General features: G+C 34.9%; 1 protein-coding gene across 1 annotated transcript in view; it reads left to right on the forward strand.

Moving 5' to 3' along the window:
- The first annotated feature begins 4,931 nt into the window (after positions 1-4,931).
- LOC129227436 (cell division control protein 42 homolog) overlaps positions 4,932-22,947 on the forward strand; it is a 28,290-nt gene continuing 10,274 nt past the window's right edge. Inside the window, exons 1-2 of the mRNA XM_054861994.1 lie at positions 4,932-5,281; positions 22,137-22,195. Of these exons, the coding sequence (XP_054717969.1) occupies positions 5,095-5,281; positions 22,137-22,195 (246 nt within the window). The 5' untranslated portion in view covers positions 4,932-5,094. The remainder of the gene's footprint in view (positions 5,282-22,136; positions 22,196-22,947) is intronic.

Consider the following 22,947-nt stretch of genomic DNA (forward strand, 5'->3'; position numbering starts at 1 on the left):
TATTTTGTTTTAGTTGTATATTTTCATGGTTCGAATGATTTTACTGCTATAAGATAATCAGCATGATGGGTTTATATATAATCCACTCAGTGGAAATTAAGAAGTGTAAAAGAAAACAGGCATAACGTTCAATAGTTGCAAAATAAAATCAAAAAATCATGAAATGTGTTGCAATTATTGTATGCTACCTAATTAGAGGCAGAGAAAAGCAGCAATAAGGTCGAAATGTTAAGTAATGTCTTCCATTAAGCATGTCAAGCAAAAATTAAGTTTGGTTCAAAAAGAACTTTTGCATTTCAGCTTTCTTCTAAAACTTTTTTTATAAGAGTAAAACTAAGTAGAAAAGAAGGCTAAATGTGTATCCTTAAAAAAACAAAAAAACAAAATTACTTGAAAAATAAAATAAATATTGGATACCCAAAGAAATTGTAAGTAGGGTTTTGAGAAGGTTGAAATGTGCATCTGTATTTCCAAAAAACTTAAAGGATTGGTCCAGTTCAAACAAGCTTTTTTTTTTCTTCAAAAAATCTTTTTCAACATGCCTTCATTTCCGTATTTCATTCTTAAATGTGAGCGATTTTTCACTCTATCTTGAAAACTCCAACTTGAGTGCTTACATGAAAACTTAACATTGCACACATAAATCCTATTGAATACCGTTCTACTTTGAACAAATATGGTTAAAAAAAAGTTCTTGGCAAAGAACATGTGCAAAGGATGGGGAAAATTCCAACCTTTATCTAGAAGAACCATCTAGGGTAATGGCACCAGTAACACACGGTTATAAGTTTGGATTTAAGTAATAAGAATTTAAGCGGATAAAACTGATGTTGTTGTGGCCCATGAACATGATGTAACCATCAAGTTTTATAAGAGTGAATGTTATGAGCCAGTTGGTATTTACAAGGCAGTGGTGGAAGGTTATGAATAGCTACCACGAGGTCTGCTGGTGTTTAATGTACATTTGAATTTAATGAGGCTTTAGTTCTAAAAATAAGAAACTTTTGCACATTTGAGGAGAAAAAAGGGAATTTTATCTGTAACTCATTTTTTCCTCATCCTACATGTTAATGGGTATCGTTAGATTCTTCAGTATCTTTTACTGGGGCACTGGGAGGGGGGGGGGGTCGGACCTTTTTTCGAAATTGGACAAATAAAAATAGAATTGACAAATTCAGAGGATCCAGATGCAGCCAAACATTAGATGAGATGTAATTTCATGAGAAACAAAATAGTTTAAAAAGTCTAAATACATTAAAAAGCGTAGAAAATTTAGTTAACCTGAGAGCAATGTCTTAAGCATGTCTATTGCTGGTGCTGTTACTCTAAATGTATTTTAATGCCAAAAAAATCAGAAAATTGTTGAGATTCTTATGTTCTTAGTATTCTGTTTCTAGGAGTAGAAAAAAGGTTACTAAAATCGAAGTACTGTTTTCCTTAGACTTAAAAATGACAAAAACAAGAGATTAATTGAGGCAGTGAGAAGCAAAGGGATGTAAGTGGCAAAATTTAAAAATTGGCGATAACCAGTACACATGGTAGGTGAACCTCTCCTCTGTCTTGGGGGCAAGAGATGGTACTAGTAGCATTGGTAGTTGCTGCTATACAACATGATTTAGGAAAAAATTAATGAAAGTCTATCTAGGATGTTATCTTTAAACGCATTTTATACTCAAAACTTGAAAATGTCCACTTACATCCCTTTACTTTTCACTGCCTCAATTTATGGAATAAATTTGAAGTGAATTCAAAGCGCAACAAAACCTGAAGCAATTTTATTTCTGAAATAAATTGTTCTTCATATGTAAAGTCCTTATTTTTGCAAAATACTCTATAATAAGGCTGTCCATCCACATTGCTTTATTTTTGAATAACACGACGTAATTTTATACTGAAAAATATACCACATGCAAATATAAAATTTGTCTTTTTTTTTCATATTTATGCTTCTAAAATGCCAAAATAGCAACATCATCTATGTAAATCAATTTTCTTCAGTAAAAATTTGTTGTGATAAAATATTGATTGATTTTTTGAAAGTTAAAGCTTAATATTTTTTCCTCCATGCTTCACCTTTGTCCAATTATAAATATAAAATTAGTAAATTATTTTTAGTAATGGTATTCTAATCAAGATTTAACCAAATGATTTTATTATGTCAATAGCTTCGGTGCAGTCAACTTTCAAAAGCTTGAAGTCCCAAGTGGCCTGCTTAAATCATCAAGTTATGGGAAGTTTCCCCAACCTTCTCAAAAGTTTGGGACGCATTGTAAACTTCGAGATAGTACTCAAGTTATCGAGACTCAACAGTATCATTCTACTGACCAATGTTGATGAAGTTTTTGCTTATTCTTCTTCATATCCGCCTCTAAAAAATATTTTCTCTAAAAGAGTCAAAATGTTATTTTCTCTTGAAGTTTCCTCGTTTTTTCACCAACTTGAAATGTAAGAACTTTTGGAACAGAAACTGGAACTATTCATACGGGTCTGTGCTCCAGAACAATAATAAACTATGGGGAAGGTTTACAAGTTAAAGCAAACATAGATATTTTTAATAGGGGAACGGGGTCTTATGCATTACTTCACAGAATCTAATTATGTTCAGTACATTTCATTCTTGGAAGTACGCTGATGGAATTCATAGAGAACGTTTTTTAGAGATACACTCCACCCTTTTCACTAGAGAGTTTTAGTTACAGAAATTGATATATATTTTTCAGTCTGCATCAGAAAAGTATTTTCTCAAATTTTAGTACATAAATTAAACAAAAAAAGGGGGAGAGAAAAACTTTTTCATTGGAAAAAGTAATAAAGAGAGATGAATATGTGCTCCTGTAATTTGAAGAATTGCATCGTTTCATCGGCGTATGTAATCAAATTCAATTTTCTGATGAATTGACTTTTTGAGGAACAATAAGACTTCAAATTTGAAGAAGAAAAGGCTGGAGGTGTTCTAGGCGGTCCGTTTTTATAAATTTTTAAATTTTTTTTCACCTTTTCGACTAGATCTTTATCTGTGGCAACATATTGATTATACAGTAATAAATCATTTCAATGAGATGCTAGTGCAGGCAGATTTACCCTCACCCTCGACAGGAGGGGTTGGTTTACAAGTCCTTGTATGTATATACAGGGAAACCTCTCTGTGACGATACTGTCTATAACAATTAGAGGGTTGGTTACAAGTCCTTGTATGTATATACAGGGAAACCTCTCTGTAACGATACTGTCTATAACAATAAACCTCTTTATAAATATATTTTCCTTGGTCCTAGCAAAATGTCAACATAAATAGTCAAACTCTATAACAATATTTTTTTTAGGTCCCAACCTTCTAACAGTATCGTTGTAGTCAGGTTTTAATGCATGAGGCAATGAGATAACCAGTACAAATGGTAGGTGAACCTCTCCTCTGTTTCGGGGTAAGAAATAGTACTAGAAGTATGTGCTGCTATACAGCATGATTTGGAAAAACTTTTCAACCAAAGCCTACCTAGGACCAGAACTTTAAACATGTTTTACTCAAAACTTGAAAATGTCCACTTACATGCCTTTACTTCTCACTGCCTTATGTATAAACTACCGTAATATAATTGGAAATAGTGTTAAAACCAATGGTTTTAGGAGGGGGGGGGGAGAATGTCTTCTCTCGCTGCGCCATAGTTGTCGGATAGTTGTTTCCCTTCACTTTTGTATTTTTTCTGTTTGCACATTTTGACTTCATTGTTAAAGTATAATTTGAATGAGTTGCTGCTTTGATGTATATCGTCGCCTCAGAGCAACAGTAAGACATCTAATCCCAGGAATAACACTAAGATATCCTACTGTTGCTCTGAGGTGATGATATAGAAGTTCACATTTTGATATAATATGATTAAAAGAGTTACTTTAAAAGATGTAGATTAATTCTAGAAAAATTCCTGCTTCTTACCCTGAAAAGCAGATCCAGAGGGGTCGTGACGCCCTTAAACTGACAAATACAGCAAAACACTACGTTTTGAGTCCTTATGTTTTAAAAAATTAACCCCTGACCCGTATCATACCGAACAAGGACACTTGTGCCTTCCCCCCCTCCCTCTCTGGAAATGACCCCCTCCAAAATCAGAAGCTGGATCTGCCCTTGGATTTTGGTGGGGGTCAAAATGCAATATTCGGGTATAAGTAGTTATTCTGGGACCAATTTTTAAAAATATATGCACCCAAAATGCAGCTTTTGGCTGTATTAGATAGTTCAGAGGACTTACGACCCCCCCCCCCCCTTTTTATCCCCACTGCTCTACCAAAAATCACTTGATCATTTAAGATTTGGTTCATGTAGGGAAAGAAGCTACTAATTCTGAATCAGGTAAAGCTTAGAAGGGGGGGGGGGGGCATGGCACGGACTGGGCCATTGAAATTTTTTGGGGAGGTTGTTTTGATCGGTATTTTTTAGATTTTTAGGAATGGGGGCTCTTGCTTTTTGGGACGAGAGTCATCGCCTTATTTTGGGGTGTGCGCCCTTGCCCTTAGGGGGGCACCCCTGGCTTAGAGCACTAGTGCAGTCAAATGCCTTTGGGGGAGGGGGGCAAAAGAGCCTCTCATAAACAAAAAAGAGAATTGGCATTTTGTGCAAAAACCAGGAGTTCATCCCCTCTCCCTCCTCGCTCAGTGCCTGCTTAGGAGGAATCCGCGCAGTGGAGCAAGTGATTCTGAATTGAATTTGGCAGCTGCAGCGGTTCTTCTCGAATGCACTTGGAGCAACCGACTGCTTCAAGCCACCAGTCATTTTTTTCCAACTTTATTTTTAACCTTGTTTTTAAAGGTGACTCATAAAAAGCAACACCTGGCCTCGGAGGCGAAAGGGAGGGAAGACGTCACAAACCGGTTGCGTCACTTCATCTTTTGTCCGAGTTTCGGCTGGATTTGTACTTCCTCCAGATGAAGTCGTAGTTTTGGTATCAGGTAGAAGTAAGACGCGTTAAAAAAAAAGTCGTTATGGGATGGTTTAGAAATAGAATTCGAAATTTCACTATTTTCAGGTATTCCTGAATCGTCGATTAGAAAACTTTCGATGAACTTTTTGTTGTAGTTTATGTGTTTTTGAAACGGCTTAAAATGCCACCGTTATTGACGGAACAAATCTCGAATTATTATAACCCAGAAATACCAAATGATTGTATATGTCGCATCAAGTGTGTTTTGGTTGGAGATGGTGCTATCGGTAAAACGAGTTTAATTATTGGATACACCACAAATGGATATCCCAAGGAGTACAGGCCAACAGCCTATGACAAATATTCAGGTAAGGTGTTATATTTTCAAAAATTTAAAATGGAGAAAAAACAAAACGATTTATGTTTTTTTTTTTTTTTTTTCAAATTTTAATTTTCGTTAATTTTTTTTCCCGAAACGAAATATGATTTTTAATTTAAAAATCAAAGATTATATTTCCTTTTTGGGAGGACGGATGCAGTCCTTAATTTGCCTAGCAGCTCAACACCAGTTCGTTTTTTTTTTTTTTTTATTTTTTTATTTTTTTTTTTTTTTTAATTTCATGTAAAATTTTACACATATTAGACGCAATGCAGAATTTGCGCATGAAAATAATTTTTAAATGTAGGCTCTCGTACTTTTGTTAGGAATTATGAATTTAAGCCGTGTGTATTATGTTTTCTGTTTCAACCCATAATTTTAGCGTCTTTGTCTGATGCTATTAAAAATTGATATCTGAAGCAATATAATGTACCTCAAAAGTTTTAAGAAAGTTCTGCTTCAAAATGTTACAAAAATATTTTACTTCTTAGTAGAATTTTTAATGTGGAAAATTTTGCCGAAAAGCATTTGATAAGGCAAAATTATCATTTAATTTCTTGGCAGATTTATAAATGCTTAGAATAATAAGTTTGCATTTCGAATAAGGAGAGATGAAGGGGATGGAGAGAGTCATTCAAATATGTTTTATTTTGTAAAAAATCAAATTATCTCCACGAGCTACCCCCTTCCCCTTCTGAATTTGACAATCCTTTTAGAAAATCAAATATTATTTTCTATTTGAATCGAACGTCGATTTGTTCTTCGTGAAGTCATTTTTTATCTCCTAAATCTTGGTTTTCTAAAGTATAAGCTTATTATCTTTTTTATATATCACCCCCCCCCTCCTTAAGAACATGGGCTCACCCCTCCCCCATAAATATCCCGAAGACCCCCCATCCAAAAGAAACAAAAGCCCCTCCCCCCAAAAAAAACGGGAAAAATACCCCTAAAATTTTTAACGGTGCAGTCTGTGCCATGCCCCCCCCCCCAGGTGGGCACCCCTGAAAAATTTAAGACAAGACATATTGCGGTTCAATAATTTAATTTGTAGAACTGTGTTTGCCTATTCTGGCGCAAGGATCTTTTTTTTTCTTCTTTCTTTTAAGGGTTCAACTCACTCCAGAACCCTAGGTCCCACTTAATGTTGCTTGTTTCTTACGATCTAAACACAAAAGAAGTTTTACGAACCAAGCGCAAAATCTCGTTGCGCCACTTTTTGCCAAGGCATAATTTTTAATCATTTCAAAGAATTAAAGATTTCTTTTTGCTTCTGTGAACTTGAAAGCCTACTTACTTATGTAGACCTTATAACGCAATCTTAATTTTAAAATACTCCCCCAGGCTTGTCATTGGGGGGGGGGGCTGAAGGGGGAAAATTGTTCTCCCTTGGATTTGAAAAATCGATGTATTTTGATGAGTATGGTCGTGGTTTTTTTGTTTTTCGAAAAAAATATTCATTGAGTTATGAACCAGTATGTACCTGGGGAGTATATAAACCAGTATGTACCCTTTGACCCACTCTGAAAATATTTGAACCGACGAGCCTGCCCCCCCCCCCTTTGTACTTTGTATTGTAAATTTTGTCACTAGGTGCTTAAAAAAATGTTTATGATTTAAATGCACTGTGAAAATGATAACTCTGATTTCTTTTCTTAAAAGGAAAACTATATATATATATATGTGCAATCAAAATGCAAAATGCATACTAGTTGTGGCAGAAAAAGATTGAAGTAATCACAGATTCTCAGTCTTGAAAATTTTGTTTGAACAGACACTGTTCTTGGTGACAATAGTAAACAACGTATGTTGTACGCAAATCATTATGTAGATCCATTCGGCAAATTGAGAATTTCCTCCCTCCCGTAAAGTTCAGATCTGCGCGCCCCTGTGATTCCCGCCCTCGTGTTTTCAATCACTTACTCATTGACCGTCGTACGTTGCATCATTAACAATTGCTTTCATTTAAGGGACTGCTTCATTTGTTGATTGCACTATGGCATAATGAAATAAATAAACCCATCCATTTCAATACCTCAAAATGTTTTTGTCTCGGTTTTGGGCTGTCCATATACACTCTCTTGTTTGTGAAAATTGCAACACCATGAAGGAAGCATCATATAGTTGAATGAAATTTAATACACAGTTGAGTGGTAATGGTGCAAATAAATGATTACATTTTCAAACCAAACAAGCAATAAAAAGAGATAGAAATTAGTATTTTGTGTGGCCACCACGCGCCGCAATAAGAGCTGCTACACGACTCGGCATGGAGTAAAACAAAGTTTGAATATCTGCCTGCGGAAGAGCATTCCATATTGTTTGTATGCGCAATCAAAGTTCGTCTGTAGAAGTAACAGGACGAGGATCACGAGCGAGACTCCGCCCAACGAAATCCCACACATGTTCAATCGGTGACATATCCGGGGAATATGCAGGCCAAGGAAGAAGCTGTACCTGCTGCGAATCAAGGTAGGATTTGACAGTCCTGGCGACATGTGGACGGGCATTATCCTGCTGGAATACAGCCCCTGGCAATCCTTGCAGGAAAGGAATAGCTTGGGGCAGTAAAACTCCGTTTATGTATCGGGTACTGTTTAAATTGCCCACAATTCGTAGCAATTGTGATCATCCATGATATGCTATGGCACCCCAGACCATAAATAACTCTGGGGGATGGGGGGTTCGTCCACTGTGGCGTTCGATAATGCACTCTGGAATGTGCCGTTCACCGGCATAGCGCCTGACACGAATTCGGCCATCATGGTGCCACAAATTGAAGCGGGATTCGTCAGAAAAGACGACCTGCTGCCAATCAGCACGCCAGCGCCTATGCACATTGGCCCATAGTAGCCGCATGCGGCGATGGTTTTGCGTGAGAGGAATCCTGTATAAAGGAATCCTTGCGAGCAACCCACGCTGCAGCAGACGTCTCCGAATTGATGAAGCACACAATGAAACGCCTGTAGCTGTTGACCACTGTGCTGCCAATTGTCTAGAGGAAGCTGTGCGGTCCGTCAGCGCCATACGCGCCAGGTGTCTGTCATCGCGAGCTGACGTCACATTTCGGGGTCCACTCCCGGATTTTCGAGCTGTCCGACCGTTTACTCTAGCATATAACCACCGATAATCTTACACGCCTCGTTACAGCCGTCTATTTATATTCGGTTCGATTCGCCGTTCAGAGGACGCTGCTCAGCATACGCATGCGCTACCGGTCTGCAATTCTAATCATTTGCATATCATGCCCTACTTTACATTTCCTGCAATTTTCAGCTCACTCGCGTAAGTCCTTCGTGGTGTTGCAATTTTCAAAACAGGAGTGTATATATAAATGATGTCACACTTTTTTAAAACAAATTTGACCCCCTTTGTCGGGGCGCGTTACTCCGCTTTTCTTTTCTTATCTCATCAAAAAATGTAATGGGCAGTTTGATTTTCTACCATAAGTTTCATTAAATACTTTTCACCATCCCTATTTTATTTTTATTTTTAATTTTTATTATTATTATTTTTTATTTATTTTTTTTTTCATGTTCAATTTATTAACTCTTTTAGAAACCTTGTAAAATATGCGAAGGTGCCCCATGCCGAATAGCGTTAGTCTGCCGTTAGACAGTATTATGTATGCTACCAACTTCTGTTTCAATCTTGGTGATAAATGTTATTTAATGATGTAACTAATTTGTTTTCTTTTGTGTTTAGAAAGAAAAATGTCAAGTTCAAAGATCAATATAACATTTTTAATTAACTTTAATTGATAAAACCTCTTTGGTTAAAGATAGTAATATAAATATTCACTATTCGTACACAATTATTTTTTGAACACCTGAAAAATAAATAAATAATGTTTAATAATTATGAAAAAATAAATGCATCATATTAAAGTTACCAAATGACGCGTTGAATGCAGGCCCATCGTTTCAAACTTTTCTGTGCGTGGGCGGGGGGGGGGAGGGTTCTCCGTTTTCTCAATGTACATTTTACCAGTAAACAACAAAAAACAGGACTACTTGCATGTAAAAAACATTAATTTCTCAAATCCAGGAGGGGTGGGGCAATGGATCCCGTTGATCCCCCCCCCCCTAAATAACGGGTCTGGTTAAATGGTATCTGAATATAGAACTACTCCTCAAGCAAGGACGGATCCAGGATTTCTTCAAAGGAGGTGCAAAATTTCGATTTTAGAACATTAATTTTAGAAAAATTACAGAGACTTTTCGAACCCTCTCCCCCTAACATAGTCGAATATCGTTTAAAATTGCATTTCTGGAACTGCAGTTTCGAAGAATTAGCTGAGGAAAGAACTTGAACCTTACTCCTTCCCCTAACGTAACCGAAGATGGTTTAAAATCGTGTTTTTAAGGCCTCAATTTTGAAATATTCCGAAGCATTCCCAGTCGAGAGAAACCCTTAAATTCTTCACAAATTGCCTAAAAAGTATTTTTGTAGCTTCAGTGTCGAAATATTGCCGGTAGAGCTCTTCAAGGGAGGGGCGGTTGCCCCCATCGTCCTTCCCTTGTATCCGTCCATATCCTCAAGCAGGCACTGAATTTTCAATTCATGGAAAATGTAAGTTTGAAATACGTTCCCTTCCTCTTGTAAAATTTCTATTTCCAAAAAAGAAATTTAGGTCAAAAATCAAAGAATTGTTTTAGCAATTGTCAAAATCACATTCTACCCAAAATTAATGGCTGGATGATGAATTGGCTAATTTCTATAATGTTTGACGTTTTAACCAAACAAATCTACTGGTATTACTAAACAGTAAGGCTATTTTCTTTCTTTTTTTCAATTTAAGAGAATTCTTCATTTTTTAAAAGTATTCTGGAAGGGAAAAAAAATATTGTCTGCATTTTTAAACCTTTATTGTAAATGTATTGAAAATGTAACTATAGTTGAGGCAAACCTAACCTGGCAGTGTCGTAATGCTGTGATTAGGATCTGCGTAGCCAGGTTAGATTTGATTTTTAATTTTTTTCTTTCTTTTTTCTTTTTGCTAAAAAAACTGAACCCACCGCCTCAAAATTATTCTTTTACAACTCTACTTTGAAACTGAGATTGAGACGTTCTGGTCAGAAATAGGTTTGAGATTGGAATCAAAATTTTATTCTCAATGTTCAAAGGTCGTCTTTTCTTGTACAATAAGCGAGCGGCTTCTCTACGTAGTATATTCTGTTGCCTCTGTCATTTCTTCTTTGACCTTGCTTTGTTGCCGCTTTCTATTCTGCTTTTAGCATTTTGTAGGGGTTTTTTTTTGGTTTTTGTTTCTTATGCAGAGGCGCCCCGAAGAGAATTATGGAGATCACCAGGGCCCAATTTCTCAATAGGCAGAGTAGGCATCTGCCTAGGGCGGCAAAATTTTCAGGGGCGGCGAATTTTGCTTTAACCAAGGTTTTTTTTTTTCTTTTCATTATTACTCTTGAAGTGAACTAGGAGCATTCTTTCAATTTCCATAGCGACATCATTTTCTTGTAATTGAATAATCTTTACTTTCACTCATCTTATGAAAATGAAATATTTTTCAAGCATGGTAGTGGGAAGAGAAAAACGGTGTCGATTGAAGAAAAGTAAGTCATTGCGTTTGTCCAGAAGTTCCAACAAGATTGGAGTTTGGCTAAGATTTTTAGTGCCATAGTTAAGTGTATTCAATTATGGTTTCTTCAGTGATTGACATGTAATTTCTCTTCCACATCATTAATATTAAAACTTTTCTGTTAATAGTATTGAGTCTGGGCGGCAAATGAAAATGAGTGACAAACGAAAAAGGCTGAATGATTTAAAATGCTGAAATAAATGATGAAATGATTTAAATTTACATGCTTAGTTAAAAACCGATGAACAAAAAGGAGTCTTCATAAAGTCTTTAGAAAGTGATACATATTTTTCAAATGGGCGGCTTTCAAAACCAGAATCTTTGAGCTTTTTGGAATGTAACCAAGTAACAATTTACAAGTGAAATTTTCCAAATAAGGAATATTTTAGGAGGTTACAGTGACCTGCAATCGGGGCACCCTTGAATATAAAATGCCATAATTTCTTCATAAGCTTTAGTTCATATTTCGAGAACACTATTTTTTAGCGGTTTTTTTTTCTTTTTTTAATCACGGAAATTTTGCATCCTTTTTTTTCTTTTGTTTTTGAGGGGTGGGGCGGCAGATTTCAGATATGCCTCAGGGCGGCGTGGAGCTAAATTCGGCTCTGGCAGATCACTGTGACCGATCTCCTGAAAAATGTCTTCTTTTTTTTTGGCGGGGGGGGGGAGTTGTGTCTGACGATGAGGCAAATTTGAGACATGATTGTAAGACATATACAATTTTTAAATGTCCCTTTTCATTAGTTGCACTTATGTGTGCGTAACTCTCAATTTGTTTTCCGGTTTTATTTGTAACTACATTGAGAACATTGAGAATCCTTCTACGCTCCCCCCCCCCCCCGTTGAGAACCACTACACTAAAGTAATGAATAATGAACTAACAAAATAAATTGAAATCAATGGCTCTATTTTGTTTAAATATTTTTAAAAAGTTATACCGTGATTTACTATGCTAAATGTAATGTTTTGTTTCCTGTTAATTACAATAGAACTTCAGTTCGGAGTCCTGCAACGAGTTTAGATTATATATTCATGGAAGTTTGGATCAGAATTCTACTGAAGAAATTAAATCATACGAGTTTTGGGTCCATGGGAATTTGAAATCACACCCTCCACTCTTCGCATCATTAGCGCGACACTCTAACCAATCGACCAAATATGCCTCTATTTCGAGTTACTATATACTGAAGCAATGGGGAATAAGGAAGTTATGTAGCTAACCTCAAAAAACTACCTGTGAAAAATAACATATATGATGACTGCAAAGCCCCACTGAAAACAACTAGAAGTTCCGTCTAGAACTATACGAGCCTACTATCCCGTATACCCATACTACTTTCTAGTACCTGATCAATATTCTCAAAAATAGCTAAAATCGCAAATTGTTTCAAACAAATTTTTGCTAATTTCTAGGAATAAAATATTCCTTACACATCTAAAAAAATTTAAAAAAAAAAGCAGCACCTTTAAACAAAGCGGCTAATACAGTTTTTTCCCTTTAAAAAAATTCTTTAACAGCTTTTAAAACGAAAAAATAATAATTAAAATCATATAAAAAAAAATTCGTTTCTTTTTCCCCTGTTGTCAAAAATAATTTTTTAAATGAATTAATGCACTTACCAAAATAAATAAAAACAATAAAATGTCAACTTAAAGGAATACTTTTCATTGTAAAAAAAAAAAAAAAAAATCGTCTGCGCATATCGTTATGTAGAAACATAAATGACTTAGAGTTTATTCGCCGAAAACTGAATACCTAAATTAAAACTTTAGCGTGAAAATAAAACAAATCATATCAATAATTATTTCACAGTGAAAACCATAGCTGCGGAGTTGGAGTCGGAGTCAATCTCATTTTGGGATAAAGGAGTCGGAGACGAATATCCAAGAATCGAAGTCAGTCATTTGTCCTCCGTGCATAAATTTTTGCCAAAGCTACGAAGTCAGAGTCGAAGTCGGGAGAGTCGGAGTCCGATTAATTGTCGGCACAGGAGTCGGAGTCAGGTGCCTCTAAATTCTCAGAGTCGGAGTCTGGAGTTTGGCGTCAATAGCTATTTCCAACAAAATTTTTTGAAATAAATCCGCCTTCAAGTACGGAATCTACATTGACTTTCAGTTTTCCCCAGGCGCTGATGTTATGGGCCTGATTAACGCACGGTCCGGCGGGTCCGCGGACCTGGGCACCACAAATTTAGGGGCACTAAAATAGCCTAAATTAACTTACTTCCTTCCTTTTTTTTCTGTTAAAGTGAACGTTCCTTTTCAGCATTGAAAAGAATCAAAAATCGTTTTAGAAGCTGTGTTTCTCAGGATAATTTACAGGCGTTTCTGTATTGACCATTGAAAATTCTGACATCAAAATTAGATTTCGATGATGTGATCGACACATTTGTCTCTGTTAAAGCCAGAAAGAAGCCTTTTTAAAGCTTGATATCAGAATTAGTTATTTTTTTTTCTTTTTTTTTTTGCAGTTTTAAATTGTTTTTTTTTAAACTCATTTTCACCTTAAAGTAAGGCAATTTTAACTATGTGACTATCAAATGTTTGGTATTCAAATCCCACGTTTCTGTAGTAATGTGTAGGTTTCTAGTATATTAGGTATCTAGTATAAGACATTGACTAAAATTGTGCTGATTTTCTCATAGGGGGGGGGGGAGGCAACATCTTCTTTCCAGGACCTGGGCACCAGTTTGTCTTGATCGGGCCCTGATGTTAAGTTTTTTTGAACTGTTCAAATTGAACAAAAAATAGTTCAAATCAAAAGGTGAAATATGGGACTGGTGCCCTCGCCGAGATCTTTCGAACAAAAAAAAGTTTGTCGAATCGGACTATTCATTCAAAAGTTATTGGGGGACCGACAGACATTTTTCCCCATCTCAATACCCTACTTCCCAATTTTTAATTTTTCGATATTTATTTAATTATTTTATTTATTTTTGATTTTTTTTTTTCGCGACATTTTTAAGCTGCATTAAGCCTTCTTTCATGCTTTTTTCTTCTTTTTCTGACTTTTACTGGGAAAGTAGGCTAAAAAACGAAACAAAAAAAAAAGATGATTCAATGATCAATATATAAGAGTAAGTGAGCCCAAGAGGGGGGGGGGTCTCATGGCACTTGCAATTGGTATTCACTAGAGCCCCACAGCCGACAACAAAATTACTTCATCGTCCCCTCCCGAAGAGTGATGATGCATCGCCTCAAATTCTACAGAGCACCCCCAAACGGAAAGAAAAGTCCTAACCGCCCTGAAATTTTCAATCGCGCAGTCTGCGCCATACCCCCACCCCCCTCCCCATGCGCATACCCTGATTAAGGCATGGGTCAACTGGGTCCAGGAGAAGCAATCCCAATGTTTAGGACCCCATTTCGTAAGGTTCATTAAAAAAAAATTACATTTACTAGGTTTTAAATGTAAAACAAACTGCAGAAAACTCCCGATTATCCGTGGGCGGCTTATCCGCAACCTTTCACACTTTCAGAATAAATAAATAAATAAAATCGGTGATGATTAACTGAATGTAGATAAATGCACACATTTTAAATTCACACAAGTGTATTATTTTCAGACATTCCTATACATTTATTTTGAGACATTTCTATTGCTTTCTTCCCTCTCCCGACACTACGCTTTGCATCTTCACTATTACTGATTTTTAGACCTACCCGGCTCACCGATTTTTGGATCTGCACTACTTAAGGGCATAAACGAGTGAACAGTCTTGAAAAAATGCCTCTCTCCTCCCCTTTGCGTGTTCGGTGTAACATATATTGATCTGTTGCAGTTAATCTACTTGCACGCTTTGCACCCATATGTGTGTAATACATTTGCAATAATGAGCGATTCTTTTTCAGCTTGATATCGCTTCAGGTACAGTTTAAATGAGTGCGAGTGTTATTGATTTTTTAAGCACTATTTGCATACCCTAGCCATCGTTTTTACTTAATATTCGGATTATCCACGAATTCCCTTATCCGCGGTTACAGTGCCACCCTATTCCGCGGATAATCCTGAGTTTACTGTAGTAACCGTTCAGTGTGTTTAATAACACAATTCTAATAATATTACTTTGAAATTATATTGCAGTTTGTAGAAATAAAGCAATTGCTTTATTTAAATGAGGAGGAAAATTTTTAAAAACTGTTAGTCGTAATCATATCACTAATGAAACAAGGGAGGGCCCGTATGAACTCTAAATCCTGGATCCCACAATGGCTTGTTCAGGCCTTTCTTGTAGGCACCGCTGAAATAGATTTTGTGGTCTATTTTATGACGGTTGGAGAGGGTACAATTGCAGCGAGCGCCCCCCCCCCAAAAAAAAAAAATTAAATTAAAAAAAATTCCGGAAGTAAAACACCAAACCCCTCTCTCTCTCGCCCCCCCCCCAAACACATCACAAAAGTCGACTACAAAATATATTTTACGGCTTAATTTCCAAAAAATTTTCCAGATGAACTCTGAACTCCCTCTCTCCAATGACATCGAAGATCGTCAAAAATTTTGTACTTTTAAAGCTTCAATTACGAAAAAATCGTCGGGGTAAATTCTTTGAAACCCATTCCTTTACCTAATGTTACCAAAGTCTTACAATCACGTTTTTAGGACTCCAGCTTCGAAAAACTTCTGCTAGAAGACTAAAGCTTCACCTCTCCTTAACATCAGAAAAAATCTTAATTATATGTTTTTGGAACTTTAACATCAACATATTTCTGGGAGGAGATTTTTGAACCTCATGCCTTCGCCTAATGTCTTTAAAGAGGGCCTTCAATTGCGTTTTTCGGACTTCAATTTCAAAAAAATTTCGGGGGAAAGCCTCCGAGCCTGAGTTTTTCCCCTAACATCAATGAAGATCCTATAGGTCATTCCATAGAAATGTCAACCACATCCTCAGAATTTTTTTTTCCACAAAGCCTTAATTATGACCTATCATTTCATTCAGCATACTTTCTAGTACATAAATCCAGTAGCAGTTTGCAAACATTTCATTCGGTGTATATCTTCTGGCTCTAAACGTGCGAGGTTGTAGAAAAGGCTTAGTATGTGCAAAAAAACATGCGTCTACGTTTTCTTGTCTAATGTAAAAAATTTTGCAAATTTTTAAAAGAATGTTTTATGTTTATTCTAAATAATTAGATGTGGGCCTAATAAAATTGACTGTTCTTTTTGCATACATTATAAGATAAGTATTTTAATTTATTTGGTTATTTTACTGAAAATATTTACGTTACGTTAGTCACGAAAATGTACTATTTTCTGCTTAAAAACTAAACCAGATGATTGAACCAAACAGCACCTTTTATTTTCTTATATCTGTGTCATATCTACTTAAAAAGTGCAAAATATTTATTTAGTATCAGTATATATAAAATAATTAGTGTGACTAACGTAACATTTGAGCTGTGACTAACGTAACAGTTTGCATGTGACTAACGTAACATTTTAAAACTGACTGCTAATATTTAAAACTTATTTAATTTAATGTACATTTTCATGAACAATTTTGAATATGTAGGCATTCTGTATTGATTAAAAATATAAAGGGTGAAAAATACCAGTAATATTACATTGTAGACTTTCTGTTTACTTAGAAAAATCCTTTTCTAATGGTCTTTATAAATATACTTCCAATTTAAAGAATTATTAAAAAAGAAAAAAAGGTGAGTAAAGCAAAATGAGTACTCTGCTGAATGTGCATTCAACACAAGAATCCAAGCTTAAGAATTAAGATAATAGAAATATAATGTTAACAAAGGATAACGTCTCTATTTTTTAGAAAATACATCTCCACCAATTATTAAAATGAAGTAATGGCTGCTCGTTGGAAAACATTTGAAGATGTTACATCATGATACAGTGACAAAAAGCGCTGCGGCCATATATTTCAGAAAATGCAAGAATGATCATTTAGAAATTCAAACATTTGCGGTGATATCTGGAATTAAAATGCATTCTCCAAAAACGTTCGAATATTTTTTTTTCAGTATTACATTTTAATTCAAAAGCATGCGCAACACTATTCGTTCGATGAATCTGTAAACCTTAAAAAATAATATGCCATTGAAAAGTACTACGGAGTTTCTTATAACGATAACTAGTATATCGGCAGAATACTAGAATTCAGTGAAACTATCAACTTGCATAAAGTTAATTTTTTAAAAGCGAGATATTTAGGATTTAAAAACCCACACAAGAATGATGTCATTCAGTTTGTAAAAGCAGTTTTTTTTTATTTTTTTTTTTCGTACATTCAAATTGAATTTATTAAACTGAATCCTTCCATTCAATTTCTTACACTAATATAGAAAAAAAAAGTAAAGAAAGAACCATAGTGCAAAACAAAGAAGGTTCCTAAAAAGTGTAAAAGTAATATCAGAGCAAGATATTAATTATAAAAAGTGTTTTTATATGCATTCATTGCTTCTTATTTGATGGTTACGTTAGTCACGTTACGTTAGTCACACACAGTTTTTCGTAAAAGTACCATTAAGGACCAAAAAAGATTCATCTGTAACAAATCTGTAGTACATTTTAAAAAATAGATTGTTTACCTCTTACAAATATATCGGCCAATTTTAAATGCATGCGTAAGTTTCAGAAAAATTTGCCTCGTAACATAAGCATTGTTTCTCAGGGTTGCAAAAATGTTACGTTAGTCACGATGCCTTTTTTGGTGAAAAAACACCTGTCAGAGCTTATTTTGCTTCAAATTCTTGGTAAAAATAAAAAATAGTGACCTTGTGCATTTTAAATCTCCATATTAAACCAAATCACATTTATTTTTACTCCCGGTGTAAGTAAAAAGAGTTTAAAAATCAGCTGCGAATGTTACGTTAGTCACTATGGAATGACCCCATAACATTGCGCTTTTGAAGCTTCAAATATCGAAAAGTTGAGGGACAACTCCGATCCATCCCTTCCTTATGCTACCAAAGATAGCCAACAATTGCATTTTCAAGACTCCAATTTTAATCAAATTCCAGTGGAAAGTTCTGAACCCCGTTCCTCCCCCGATGTTATAAAAGATGGCCTACAACTGCGTTTTTAGAACTCCGCCTTCGAAAACTTTCCGGAGAGGAACCCCAAAGTCCTTTCCTCATCTTTCAGCATCATTCAAAGATTGACTAAAACTGCGTTTTTGGAACTGTGACATCGAAACATTCAAGGAAAAATTTCTGAACTACATGACTTCTGCTACGTCATCAAAGGTACCCTATAATTGCTTTTTTCGAACTTCAATTTCGAAAAAATTTCCGAGGGAAATCTTCCCCGAACCCCCTTTCTTTAAGCGTTATTGAAAAATCTTTAAAATTGTGTTTTTGGTTGCAGCTCTTATATCAAAAACCAGCTATAGAAAGAATTCCTGAATCTCATCCTTTTACTTCAAGCCACCAGAGATGGCAAACAATTGTATACTTTCGAAAATGTACCCTTAAATTTCAAAACATTTCCTTCGAGCCTCCCTTCCTCCTGTTAACCACCAAAGAGCGTCTAAAAATGCGTTTCTAAAAAGAAATTCGGACGAGACCCCGCAAATACTCATACTTATGCGCGAATATTAAACAGATTAATCAACATATCCATCTTCAAATTTATATACAAATGCAAATTCCGTCCTTCATTATTATTTGGTACGAAAACTGGTAAAAAGACATACCATCTTGATACTGCACTCTTTCTTTTGCAAGAAAAGAAGTACAGTCGAGGACCTAAATGGCTACTGAAAATACAATCGGACTTCCACATATCGAAGTAGCAAATTGCCCGAAAAAAATTCGATATATAGAAATTTCTATATAGAAATGAACTTAGTTTATCATAAAAATCTTCTAAAACATTAAAATTAAAGCTAATTTTTGCCAACCGTAATAAGTGATGTTCCCATCAAGTTTTCTGAGAGTATACTCTAAGGTGTCACAAAAAAACTTTTTTTCAGCTAGAGTCTATTACACCTATTTCTTTTATGCTGTAAAAGCTGTAAAAGTTTTTAACTTCTTACTCAAATTTTAAGGGGTTGCTCAATGTCCCTTCATTTAACATCAGCTGTAGCATAGAAAATGCCACAAATTTAGAAACATTTAATTTCTTCAGCTGTTTTTTTTTTAAATAAATAATTATTTTAATGCAGTGTATATGCATATTACTAGTGTATATTATAATATGTAGCATTGTTTTGTCATAACATAATTTTCTACCCTATCCTTCATTTTTCATGAGACAGTCTGAAGTAGGAAAAAAAAATCTACAAATGTCTCGAAAAACATTTCGATATATAGAGATTTTTTCGATATATAGAAGCAATTTTTATATGTAATGGACATGGAAATTTGCAGGGACTTCGATATACAGAAAATTTTGATATGTGGAAGTTCGATATACAGACGTTCGACTGTACTTCACGAGTCCTCAAATAAATCAAAAGTTGGTAGGGTTTGATTTGGATAATGGATCCAGACTTTTAGTAGAAAAATTTCTTTTTTTTCTTTCAGTTTTCTATTGTTGTGGTACTTAAAACACTTTTAACTTTCATTCAAACTCTTTGAATCATACACATTATTCGAAAAGAAAAGGAAAAGGAAGAAAAAAACATCATGCTTCAGTTCTTAAACTTTTTATTAATTTTATTTTCATTAGTACCCCCCCCCCATATAACATATTAATCATTCGCCCCTCCCAAAAGAATCGTCCGGAAGCACCGCTGGTTGGTGACTTTTTTTTCCGCGAAGAACCCACTCTGAAAAAATCTCAATCGAAATAAATGAGTTCTGTAAAAGCTGTTTATTTGACATCGCACCCCTCATGACACTAAAAATACACCCAATTTGATTCTGACGTCAACTTGGCAACCATTCTTATCGGGAATCACCATCTAAGAGAAATCAAATGAGTTCTGTAAAAGTTGTTTCTCTGCTAGCGCTTTTTAATGCAGAGAAAATAACGCGTCACCGCTACATAATCGTGAAACTTGAAAAAATGTTTTGTGTAGTTATTAATAGGGGCTCTTTGAACACGTCTCAATTACTTTAATACAGTGGACGCCGGTTAATTAAATCAGTCGTTAATTGAATCAACCGCTTTAATAAATCAAATCCTCTGAAACAGGACAAAATCCATCTTTATTAAATTAGCCGCTTTATAGTATCACTAGTGGTACCCGCAGGGTTTTGCCCGCAATAGAAAATTAAAAGATCTTTTGGTTCGCCTGTATATTTAGAAATAATGTATGGTGAATTTTCTCGCAAATTGGCTTGTACCCATGTTACATTTCCACGTTATGATAATTTCGTAATTTACTCGTCCATCTTATGATATTTTTGATCTTAAAATTAAATTGGAAAAAGAACCACATCGAATTTTCGAAAAATCGCTTCGAGGTGCACACCCCCATAGTACAAACTAACTTTGTGCCAAATTTCATGAAAATCGGCCGAACGGTCTAGGCGCTATGCGCGCCACAGACATCCAGACAGAGAAACTTTCCGCTTTATTATTAGTAAAGATAAAGTATATTAACTTATATATATATTAATATTATAAACTATTATAAACTTTATATAACTATTATAAACTTTAATAAGAGTCTTTAAGATTCTGCCCGTGATGCTTGTGATTTTTTACCCAATTGTTAAATTTCAGTGGGAAAACGAAACGTACCCCTATCTGCACGGTTCAGAACGTATAGCTACCATAGGTTGTCTTCCTAGCATTGACACTGCGCAAGCAGAGAAACAAGTTTTACAGATTTTTTCCCTTACTATGATTAAAGGGCGAAGCTTTATGCATTTTTTAACTGTTTCTCTCTGAAGGAATTTTTTGAGCATTTTGAGGCATTGGTTAAAATTTGAGGTTTTATTCTTTTTAGTTTTTTAAATGTCATGCTTTTTTTTTTATATTTTAGGTCATTTTTTATACAAAATACAAAATTCCATCGTGTTTGCGCTTTAAACTGTAACTTAAATAATAAAATCAAGATCTCTTTGTCATGAAAGGTAAGAAAACAAAGTCTCAAAGTTGAATCATATTTTAGAGAACTATAATTTCCAAACTAGAACAGTCTGAACTGGAGAAGCGGCGACTTTGATGAAATTGTGGAATTGATAGTAAGACAGTCTTCAAAAATGCACCTGTCACATTTGTAGACGTTAAAGGGAAAAAAAAAGTTTCTTCATATAGTTAAAAAATATATACCTACTTACAGGGAAGAAACTTTCATTGTTGTTTGAAAAAAATAAATAAATAAAAGCATTTGAGAATCCAATACAATTCTGACTTGTAATTTTGCAAAAAAGGAATTTGAAGCATTATTCTTTGAAATTTTCCAGGCTTTATTTGTACTTAGTGATAAAATCGATAGTGCTAAAGTCGATTTACAGATGAATTATACAGTTGGGTCTTATTTCTGCTGTCTGTGAGCAAGAAACATTTTTGAGCACTTTATAAAATCGGGGGGGGGGGGGGGGAACGCTCTTATAAGTATTTTTTTTTTTAAATTTAATTCATAAATAAGACTTATCCTTTGTTCCTTTGTTTCATTAAATGAGTTGAGTAAGACCTAAAGAAGCAGCAACTTTTTTAAGCATCTTATTAAATTTTGAATATTTCGAACTAAAATAACGGATATAGACGCATAAAATCTCCTTCACATTACTTTTTCCCAAAAATGTAGATCTGTCTTTTTTTAAAACATTAATTTCGAAATTGATTGCGAAAACTAATGTCTCAGTAAATCATGGTTATTTTGATGTTACATACGAAAATGCAACGAAATAAATAAAATAAATAAAAAATAAGTAAATTACGAAGACGATTGTTCTCAGTTTAATCTGGAAAAAGAGGCTGAACCAAGTTACACGGGAATTGTAAGATCAAAAATTGAAAAATGGAGGTTCCCAATTTGAAATTTTAAAGTTTTCACTCATGTTAATATTTAATGTCCTTAATGAAACTAAATTTATGTTTCGACTACATTATCCCTGATAAATTAACTCTTGATTTGATTCTAGAGTAAACAGCAATCAAATAAGGGGGTTTCGTTTAGAAAAAGTTACTGCAAATCGCTCATTAAAATTATTTATCATCTTTTAACTGATAACTCCATAAATTTGCTCGACAATATCGAAAAGAATTGACGATTAATGACATGTACTATCATTTCACACAATAAATAAATAAAATAAAGTAGTAAAGGTAAAATATTCTCTTACAATTATTTTTAAAGATGTTTTATAAGATTCTAATTTTGTCTTTTTTTTTTAGTAACAGTGAATGTAAATAACCAACCAATACGATTACAGATTTGTGATACAGCTGGACAAGTAAGTCTTTTTTCAAAATGCATAATTTTAGTGCTATAAATGTAAAGCCTTGTTAACTGTTTTAGCATTGAAAAATTTGGATATAACTGTGACTTAATCACCTTATCCAACGCAACTTGTATGTTAAAGGGGCTAACCAGGCAAGAAACAAAATATTAAGTCTTCGAATGTGTTGCATTTCGAATGAACTACTGTTCTTCTATCCAAAAATAAATTAAAGAGTAAAATTAAATCAGGTTAAAATAAGATCCCAATGCCATAGCGTTTTTCAGAATTAAAACGTTTTAGTATTTAAAAAAAAAATAATTTGAATTTTGACCTCTTGAATTCAAATTATGTTTTTCGCAATCACGAGTGTGTGTGTGTGTGTGCATGTAGGCATGTGTGTTTGTGTGTAGGGGCATGTGTATGTGTGTGTAGGCACGTGTGTTTGTGTCTGTGTGCAGGTATGAGTGTGTGGGTAGTTGTGTGTATGAGTGTTTGTGTGTGGTGGGGAATGTGTATGTGTGTGTAGGCATATGTGTTTGTGTCTGTGTGCAGGCATGAGTGTGATGAGTGTGTGGGTAGTTGTGTGTGTATGTGTTGGTGTCTGTATATATGTGTATGTGTTTGTGTGTAGTTGTGTATGTATGCGGGTGTGTGTAGCATATGGATGCAACCTGGAAACGGTTTTCGCTATAGGAGCAGCATCGTGAGGAGTCGGTCGACGGTGATGCTGCAGAGGGTACTGGCGGGAAAATAAAATGATAGCA

Source organism: Uloborus diversus, chromosome 8, assembly GCF_026930045.1.
Source record: "Uloborus diversus isolate 005 chromosome 8, Udiv.v.3.1, whole genome shotgun sequence".
Taxonomy (NCBI): domain Eukaryota; kingdom Metazoa; phylum Arthropoda; class Arachnida; order Araneae; family Uloboridae; genus Uloborus; species Uloborus diversus.